We start from the raw sequence: 10,553 nt of genomic DNA, 5'->3' as shown, positions 1-10,553 counted from the left end.
GAAATTGACGACATCGGTATTCAGACTTTGAGCTATATTTGCACACATGGGGTGGAGCTTGTTGAGAAGAATATCACAACCTTGATTTAGTATCTCATGGGTACATTAACATGTGTGTGCAATTAACCATCAGAGCAGGTTATAAATATAAATATATATATATATATATATATAATGCAAAATAATAGGATGTGCTTGTCATTGACTCGGACGCCAGTCAGATGTAGTTGCAAGTATAGTCGTTTATAACGAAAGGTGTGTTCGAGTTCGGCTGGATGGAACCGATCGGCAAGAGTTCCCGCTTGCATTTGGGGAAGGAGTTGAAAACGGAACCGTCAATTCGGACACATAGTGCTTCCCATAGTGGCGCTCGCCCGGTGTTTGCTTCCTTTATCGCAGACGAAGTGGATTAGATGTAATATTCCTCAGATAAACAGACATCTGAATTTCACATGTAGCAACCAGAAACACTGGTTTTCACTGAATAGGTTAAGTTAATACAGTTCCTGTATGTACAAGAAGGAAGCTCAATATAAGCTTGTATTATTTAAAAACCAATAATGTAGGGTCTATTTTTTTTAATCAGTTTTATTTTGATACACATGACACAATATAGCATTAAGATTACATGTAAAATGTTTTAACTGTTATAAAAATGCGTATTTGTGAGTCTGAAGGTGTCAGACTAAACACGAAAAGCACCTCGGTGAGTCTGGCTAATGGTGTAATTGCTGTGTCGTCAGCAGAGCTCGTGAAACCGCTCTGGAGAAGCTGAGCTGGCTGAGGTAGCCGGCTGCTCTCGTATTGCTATAGCGGTACTCTGATGCCATACGTGACAGTGACGTGACGTCTCAAGTCGGACCAAAATTCTAACCGGCATGCACTGCTTCAAGTCAGCCGCTGATCGGTCTGCGCAGCGCCACATGAAGTCGAACACATCTAATAAGTGTTTTTTGTTTTTGTTTTTTTTTTTAAAAAAACAAGAAAAAATGACATATGATCAAAAAAAAAAGTGGAAACTAGAACGACAAAGAAAAAATGTTCAGAATTACTCAATGAAACGGCAAAACCTTGCAAATAACTCAGTGAAAGTGTGCTGTTTATATCCACTGAGTGATTTATAGGAAATGAGAAACAGGTGAGTTGGAACACAGGTGAGTTACGAGAACTATAAAGTCCAGACTGGATCTGGAGCTGAATGTGACAGTGCTGGATCAAGTGTTATTTTATAAACTACTGAATAATGAGGGTGGAACACTTCCATCCACCCATCCATCCATTTTCCATACCGCTTATCCTATAGGTCACGGGAGAGCCTGGAGCCTATCCCAAGGAACTCAGGGTACAAGGAGGGGGACACCCTGAACGGGGTGCCAACCCATCACAGGGCAAAATCATACACCCATTCACACACTACGGACCATTTGGAAATGCCAATCAGCCTACAACGCGTGTCTTTGGACTGGGGGAGGAAACTGGAGTACAATAGTTGATGCAAGTATTCAAGGATTTTTATTGTCATTCCAACACATGTACATGAACTGGAACGAAATGAAGTACCAAAGGTCCGGTTAAAACCACTCACAAGTAATAACTCCGTCATAAATAAATAAACATAAATACCCAATCCTACACACAAATATATACGCACTAAAAACTGAGAAATTAGCAGCATAGCAAAAGACATGAAAAAAACCTTCAGTTAATCAGTTCTGATGTGTGGAAGAGTTTAATAGTCTAATAGCTTCTGTTTTTTAATCTGGTCATCCTAGTTCTGATGCTACGCAGCCTCCAGCCTGAGGGGAGAAGGACAAATAGTCTGTTGGCAGGGTGGGAGGAGTCCTTCATAATGCTGGAGGCCCTACTCCTGCATCTGCTTATGTATGTGTCACTGATTACCGGGAGACTGCATCCATCAATGTGTATATGTATGCTTTTAGGGAGGTAATTACACATAATAGTGGGCACTGTGGTGGAAAGAAAGTGACCCATATTATGGATTATACTGTATACTGTGCATGTATGTATGTGTGTAAGTGTGTGTGTGTGTGTGTGTGTGTGTGTGTGTGTGTGTGTGTGTGTGTGTGTGTGTGTGTGTGTGTGTGAGTGTGAGATGGAGAGCAGGCATGTGGATGTTAAAGGAAATAAGTAAAGAATCAGCCTTTGAGCTCTAAGAGAACCACCCTTTGATTAGAGTGTACTGGAGGAAAAGCCATCAGAAAAGACCATAAAAGAGAAAGAGAGAAGGTGTGGCACAGGAATCAGGGGCATGTGATGAGATGAATAAAGAGAATGGAGAGACCATTGGACCATTGGATGAAGCAATCCAGGGGAGGAGTGTGTGTTTGAGAGAGAGAGAGAGAGAGAGAGAGAGAGAGAGAGAGAGAGAGAGAGAGAGAGAGAGAGAATGAAAAATGAGAGACAGAGAGAAAGGGAGTGAGAGAGAAGCAAGGGACCTGAGGAGGGAGCAGAAATCTCTCCTGTGAGCAAGTTCGTAAGATGTATTTCAGTGAATTTGATGCTCAACGTCTGTTGATGTCTGGACTGATCCTGGACTGATCCTGGACTTAACTCAATGTAACTTCTGGACTTTTACATGCATCCTGTGGATCAATGGACATTATTTCACTGTCTTTTCACACGGCAAGAACTAGGAGGCTATGAAATGAAGGTAAGAATGAACTGAACATATAACTTATGCATTGGAGAAATTCAATTAAATGTACAAATTAATCTTTAAAATTATTTTTTTGGAGTTATTTGGACAGTTAAGGGTCTTTAGGGTCCTAAATGGTTCTACTTGGTTCTGGATAAACACTCTATGTAAAGTTCTGCACAGAAGCTTTAATGTTACCCCAGAGATACAAACTAAAGGATCATTAAGGCTTCTAAAGTTTATTATTATTATTATTATTATTATTAGTGTTGTTGTTGTTGTCGTTAATATTCTCAGATTGTACTTCTTAATATTTCTTTTCACATATCTATTCAAATCACATACAACATGGCTTGGGTTTAAAGATCACATTCATTAATTATTAAGAAAAAATTCAATAGCACAGTTTTACACAGATCACATTTTTTGGGACATTGGTCATATTTTGTTTTTCATGGAGGTTAAATCCATTCTTTCCGTGGCATTTCTGTCACTGGATTCTACTGCAATAATGAATTATTTTTTTTACTGGTATGTTAGGATGTGAAGAAACGCTCTGTACCCAAGAACTGAACAAGTATTTGACTGAACATCTAGCATCACATTCAGGCACATTACAACCTGTATCAATGTGCAGCGCCTACAGAGGTGAATGTGGAGTGTGAAATAAATGCACCGAAGGGAAAAAAGTGGATAATGTAATCCTCATGAGTGAGATGGAGGGTGCTGAGGCTAGAGGAAAGAGAGACGGCGTTAGTTCTCTTAAGTGTAGGTCATGAGAATGATGACAGCGAAAGATTCAAAAGCCCATGGTACAAACCACCCAGCTTTTCCAGATGACTTTGGTTCTGGCCCACAGCTTGACAGCAATGTTCCTACCCTGGTTAGTGTCATAAAGATGCTGAATTTCTTCCATATCCCTCATCCCGGATATATACATAAAAACACCGCCTACAAACGTGGCTCAAATTAACCCAGTAACCCATAGGTTCTTAACCTCAGGGTCTCCTGAGATGCAATATATAATACTTATCTATATCACCTGCTTAACAGTGGAAGACTGTGTACATGTGAATATATCTGGGAAGCATATACATGACAAAAACAAGGAGACTGAGGACTAATCCTTGAGGGACACCTTATGTTTACTAATGACTATGTATATTATTACACTACAGTGCTTTTTAATGCTTCATTCTGATTGGTCTAAAAATGTTGACAAAATTTCTACAAAGCTAATGTTTTTCTATCGTGTTAATCTATAATGTTTTTTAATGCTTTTCTATAGTACCAACATACACAGGGACTTGCATGGTGGATGCTCCACATTTAAACGGATTAAAAAACATGTGTATTTGTTAAGTATTCTGTGAGGAGATGTTTATATAGCATTCATGGAAGGAGTGTCGCATGTCAATGCTTCGTAACAGTCAGATATAAAGCTGTTCCTTAAGTTTTCTGACACAGGAAAGTCTTCAGTATGACGGCGTTTGTTTTTTTGTGGGTTGTTAGTAATATGACAAGCTGCTTAAATGGGTTTTTTCTTATGTTTGTATCAGAGTCAGAAATACCAACAGAGGAAAGGCTGGAGAGCAGAACGGTCCGTGGTTATCATTAGTTTACATTGGAAATTGGTTTTTAATCCTGATGTTTATTAGGGACATGGATTGTGTTTCTGAGAAGTGGACTGAGATGAATAGTTTTGAGTTTCCTAGGAACAAAATCTGTCTCAAGGGACCTGTTAGTAAGGTGGAACAAACAGAAGAGAAGGCTTTAAGAACGGAGATTGTGGACGTATCAAACTGACACCCTCTGACTGTTATTTGTTCTTCTTTTTTTTTAACCGTCTTTACTCACACTCAGAGAAGTATTATACAAAAGCATGGAGCTAACGCACAGGCGCCATGTAAACCTTTTAAGGAAATGAACGGAGTCTGTGTTGATGTTTTTCTATACAACCTTATCTAGTGAAGGTAGAAGACTCCAGCCTTTCAGTTCTAATACACAGCCTGGTGGCGATGTGCTTACCTCAGGTAGTGCCATTAGCTTTCAGAAGCCGTGTGACAGTGTAAGCAGTGGTGTAACTTCACAAAATGTAACCTAATAAAAATTGGTCACTAGGGGAAAAAACCCAATAAACAAACAAATAAATCAATCAAAAATTGGCCACTAGGGGGAGTCACTGTTTTACAAAATGGATAATACTTTATCTCTAATACATAGATACAATTGGTTTGCTAGATTATTAGATTGTTTTTTAGAAGTAGTCACATTTTTTCTTTAGCTCACAACAATCTGGAGAGTCTGAAAATGAATATTTTTAAAGTTGACTTAATTAGATTCAGTTTAGCTGTAATGTATCAAATCTATTATTCTGAGTGGATAAAATGCCTTAAACATCCTCTACAATGGACTGAATTTTAAATAAGTTCAGTACTGGAGCAGTCTATTTAAAACTGGTTGGGCACTGACCTGCTATATGTAATTGGTGCTTGGACCCCAAGGATTGCAGCTAAAACTGTTATAGTGTTCAAATATTAATGTGAGAATAAGAATACCTACTGAGAGAATTGCTTCATTACAATGTTTAACCCATCTATATTTCCTCAAGCTTCTCAAATTCTCTTCTGTTAATTCAGAAGACAGTTGACTGAAGGAAATCCATGTTCACTATTACATTGCTATAAACTTACAAACTAAATGCAGGTCTTACGAAACACTTCAGACAGTGAGAAACCATTGGAGTGTGTCAGTATTGATGAGCATGTATGTGTAGGAGCCAGTCAGTGGTCCTGCTGGGATCCTGTCATATCCAGCAAGGAGCAGCAGCTGGGCTTCTGCTTAGCACTTAATGTTTAGCATGCTAAGTATACTGTTAGTGCAAGGACTGCCTGAGGAGATTAGAAATACTGACAGAGGCAGCAGCTGGAGTAAGGGGATTGGTCACTCATTAAACCATCTACAACTACATTATCGAATCTAACTTATACTCCACCATCATTATTAATTCCTTTCCTGTGACAAGCTATAATTAACTGTCAGGATCTAGCTCCACTAAGCTGGCTCGTGCATAGGAAAGAAACTGATGAGGGTCAGTAATTGAATCATTACTTTACTTGTACAAATAAGTGCTAGCCACTCCATTATTTCGACTGGGTACCCGATTTATTACTGATTACCTGTAGAATCTTGATTCATTTGATGAGGTTGTTAACGAAAATTGTTTATAAAAATTCTAAAAAGTCACAACACAAAGCAACAAAAATAAAAGGAATCATACCAGTGTTTACTGACAGAGCTACAGTACCTCACTGTATTTTCTCTCTTTCTGCCATTCTATAGGGTTGTGGTAAAGCTAATCGCAAAGGCCCCAGCAACAAATCCACTTCACTTTGACCCTTCAATAAAGGGACTAATAGTACAAAATGGCATCAGTGACGGCAAACCTCAGCTTGCCCTGGGGTGTCGGTGTGCTAATCAATGTTTCTAATCACACATCAGCTGGATCTCCAGGAGTGACTCGTTCTCCAGAGCCTCCCTGCACCATGTGCTGCTGTGGATTACTGAACCGTACACTGACTGTAGCGTTTATGGTCGGCCTGGCCTTCGCCATTGTCATCGGCAACATGGTGACGCTCACAGTGTTCATGCAGACGCGCCAGTCCCGCACGCCACAGGGCTACCTCAAAGGTACCCACATTTACATGCTCTGATTGTCGAAGAGTTAGTAGTACAACAAGGAGTCCAAAAGAGGGCAGTATGAAGTTTGCTTTCTAAAGGTTATTTGAATATATTGCCATTGTAAGGTGCGTTTAAACATAAACAAATGAAATCTTTCATCTTAAATTTTTTATTAATAAATAAATTAAACACTTGAATACAGACCACATACTGAATAATCTCAGATTAACTTGAATCTTTTACTATCGCCAATAAATATATAAATAAATAAATAAATAAATAAGTGCATCTTCTCGTATTTTATTACTTTAAATTGTGCATTATATGTTGTTACTTCAAAGTAATCCTAATTTTTTACTTCAAAATAATTGTACGTTGGTACTTCAAAGTAATCCTACTTTGTTACCTTAAAGTAAATGTACATTGCAACTTCAAAGTAATTGTACATTGTTACTTCAAAGCAATCATACTTTGTTATTTCAAAGTAATCCTACTTTGTTACATCATAGTCATTGTACATTGTAAATTCAAAGTAATTGTACTTTGTTACTTCAAAGTAATAGTATGCTGTTACTTCAAAGCAATCACACTTTGTTACTTCAAAGTAATTGTACATTGTTACTTTTAAGTAAGTTGCTTTCCATCTCTACACTTGTTGTAATGTAAACTTGGAATAAAAATTGACAAAAGACTTTATCTCAGCTAACATTATCAGGTATTCATCAGCGTTTATGACGGTCTATCATTTATTTGTGCCTTTGTCTTTTTTTGCAGTATCTCTGGCCATAGCTGACATGATGGTCGGCATGGTGGTGGTGCCATTCTCCATTTACACTGAGATATCCATCATGGTGAACAGCACCCCTCCTATGTGGTACCAGAGTGGATCTATGGTCTCAGCACGAGATCTTTCCAGCTCCTGGCAGCCCTGCATGATGATCGGCCCAATGTTCGCTGGCTGCACTTTCGTCTCTATCAGCACTATCTTCTTGATGACTGTGGAGCGCAGTGTGGCCATCTTATGGCCATTACAGAAAGATACACTCGTGACCCGGCGGCGGACTTTGCTCCTGATCCTCGCCTCGTGGACTGGCAGCTTCCTGCTTGCGGTGTCGCCCCTAATCTTAAGCAGCAGCTTTACTATGGAGTACAACGAGTGCAGTCGGATGTGTATCTATGTCCCGCTCGTGGTGGGTCTTCAGTTGCCGGCTGACACCAACATATTGCTGCTATTTCCAGCCTTTGACTTCACACTCCTGGGCAGCACTTTGATTGTTAACATTCTGTCGTTCACTAGAATCTGCCGCTACACACGCAAGCGCAAGCTCCTCTCAGAGGGGCTTGAGGGAGGCGCAAGCACCTGCTCCTACAAACCCTCCTTTTCAGACATCAAGGCAGCCAAAACTATTGGCATCCTCACCTTTGCTTTTTCCGCTTCATTCTCACCCATTGCCATCTTTGTGCTGGGCGATGTGGTTGGCTACACCTGGTGCAACTTCTCCTTCTTCGCCTTCTGGATCCTGGCAGGGAACAGCTGCTGTAATGTGATTATCTACAGTATCAGGGATCATCGCTTTAGGAAAGGGGTGTCGCTTCTTTTTCATAGGGACCGTTCGCCACCACACTCTGAGAAGAGCTAACATTTCCAAGTATAGACTCAATCCCAGGTCTACCTACATCACCTACATTTTTTGATTCCTGATCATGTGCCCATGAGGATAGTGGGGTCCTTTCAGGAATTTTTTCACCTGGCTTTTGAAAAGCCAAAAAACAAATCAACTCCAGGGATCGTGGCTGGATTTGCTTTTTGTATATAAAGAATTGTTGTTATTGCTGGTTAAATTTTTATTATAGATTTGTCATGACATCATTGTTGAGTGGAATATTTATTCCATTTTACAAAGACATGCCTGGGGAAACCTTTCACACGGTCAAATTTTTACTTCTTTTTTTTTTTTAACTAGAATATATAGTTACTGAACTGAAATATGTTGCAATTTTGTAAGTGTATCCATCAGTAGTAACGATCTAACATTTTAAAGTCTGGTTACACAACGTGATCTTTTCAGTCAGACGCCAAGGCAATAAAACTTTTCCATGTAGTCGTGGTTAAATATATTTACGTTTTCTTTTCTAATTTAATACAGCAACTTTCTTCAATGGAAGGGATAAGACTCATGGAAAATCTGACCTTTTGTACAAAGAACTTAACAAATCACTAATTTGCTTAGATTTAAATAGAGACCTATACATAGTGCAGAATCTTGAATGTTGAATAAACAACATGTTGCACATCTCCTTTTTTGTTGTTTTAGAATTTTCTAAATTCTAAAAACTTTCTGTTTATTTTCAGTTTTAAAAAAAATCCCAGATTTCCAATGGGTCTCAGACTTTTGGACCCCACTGTATATTACCTGCAAAAATAGGCAAAATTTTTCATACATTTTTCAATTTTAGCTATTTTCCAGAATTCAACCGGAGTGACGTGTAAGAGGTTTTCTTGAACTGACACACATTTCAGGTTGCTACATTTCTGATACTGAAAAGAAAAAAAAATTAAATCAGCATCCAAACCTCAAAAGTCTAAAGTCTATGTCAAAGGAAATCACATTTTAGGAATCATTTAACTATTCCAGAATAATGTATATTATCAACTTTATTTAATTTCGAACCAGAAAATTGTACAGGACATGATTTATTTATTATTTTTATTTATTGTGAATTAATTTTTGCATTGTTGGTTTTGTATGAGCTGATTTTTACAGACTTTTATGGATGTTTATTTTCTAATTAGTCCTAAACAATTGTCTTTTATTTGCTGTTATTAAAGGAATTTTGCTGCATTCTTAAGTGCATGACTTAACTCTTAACTCTTAACTTAAGTCGAACTCGGACTCAAACTCAGTGTTTTTGAGCTACAATGTAGGAAAAAACATGGACGCGTCCATGAAACTGTGTGTCTTGTTAGCAACAAGCTAGCCAGATAACATTACTGATAAGTTTATGCTGTATTTATTTTCAATACAGCTAACTATATGGTCAGTGTAATAGATTTAACCCCATTGTGTTGATTGTTGCTTGTTGATTGAGCTAAAGTAAATACTATTAGAAACTAATTTCAAGTTTGGTCAGTCTTTACGCAGTGTAAACATTGCTTTATTTGCTATTGATAGTGTGAGCAGCCATGTTGACATGACATCAGATTCTGAACTTGCAGTTAAGAAGACCTTGCAAAGTTTCTGTGGTTTCGGTGGCGTTTTCTTTGGTGTTTCCTAGTCGGAAGTTGGAAATTCCAAATGCAGCATTATCCTGAATATCGGGAACCATTTTCATGGTGTAACAGTCAGGATCAAAAAGACACAGTTGCCTTGTATATGTTCACTGTTTTTGAATTGTCATGTTATAGAACCGGAAGCGTAAAAATAAAAATAAAAAACTGGTACATTACATCCATTTCAATCTATTTACACGGTGAGTGGATTACTGTATTAGTAATGTATTTATATTTATATTTCATATTTATAATTGTCCCCATTAGCCACTTATATTTTTTCAAAACTGTCTATACTTCATGAAATGATGTACTGTGTATGGAAAAAATATTCAAAAGTCATCACAACCACATATTTAAATCTACATCTATAGATCTTTCATATTAAATGTTCTCAGAACAAAAGAGAAAAAGGTTTTGGCTAAAGTGTTGAAGTTTCAGTGAGTATCTTTGCTGTGGTTCTTAGAATATTTCATCGTTCATGAGATGATGACGTGTGTGTTTGGGACATGTGTTTGGGTTTTTTTTGTTTTTTTTTTAAATACTCAAATAAATGTCAACATTTGAGAAACTTGAAAGGCTTTGTGCACTCGATGAAGCTAATGTCAGGAGACAGGGCTGGGCATCCAGGACACTGCTTAAATGTTCTTCGTCAGCAGTAGACTGATTCATTAACGAATTGTTTGGTCATTTTACTAGCTCAGCATTTTAACATTTCTCTTGACTTTGCCTTAAAAAGTTTTGAAACCTTTAAAAGATTCTGAAATAATTCCAGATGCTCACCTTTAGCTCTATCAGAAGCGACCAATCCACATGTGTGAAAGTTAAGACTTGCTAGCAAACTTGGCTACTGGTTTACACAGACAAAAAAAAAAAAAAAGCTTAGCAATGTTAGCTAACTTCTCATCAAACACTTTAATTATATTAAAGTTAGTCTAATGTTGG

The 10,553-nt window shown here is 37.9% G+C and overlaps 1 protein-coding gene across 1 annotated transcript; it reads left to right on the top strand.

The window, feature by feature from the left end:
- The first annotated feature begins 2,398 nt into the window (after positions 1-2,398).
- LOC108270592 (trace amine-associated receptor 13c) lies at positions 2,399-10,214 on the top strand. Its single transcript, XM_017477422.3, has 3 exons — positions 2,399-2,671; positions 5,999-6,346; positions 7,112-10,214. Exons 2-3 carry the CDS (start codon positions 6,082-6,084, stop codon positions 7,975-7,977), a joined length of 1,131 nt encoding a protein of 376 aa, XP_017332911.1. The 5' UTR covers positions 2,399-2,671; positions 5,999-6,081; the 3' UTR covers positions 7,978-10,214.
- The last annotated feature ends 339 nt before the right edge of the window (positions 10,215-10,553 follow it).

Source organism: Ictalurus punctatus, chromosome 10 (assembly GCF_001660625.3).
Source record: "Ictalurus punctatus breed USDA103 chromosome 10, Coco_2.0, whole genome shotgun sequence".
In the NCBI taxonomy this organism is placed as follows: Eukaryota; Metazoa; Chordata; class Actinopteri; order Siluriformes; family Ictaluridae; genus Ictalurus; species Ictalurus punctatus.
The sequence above is the reverse complement of the archived record's forward strand: the minus strand, read 5'-3'. Positions and strand labels throughout refer to the sequence as shown.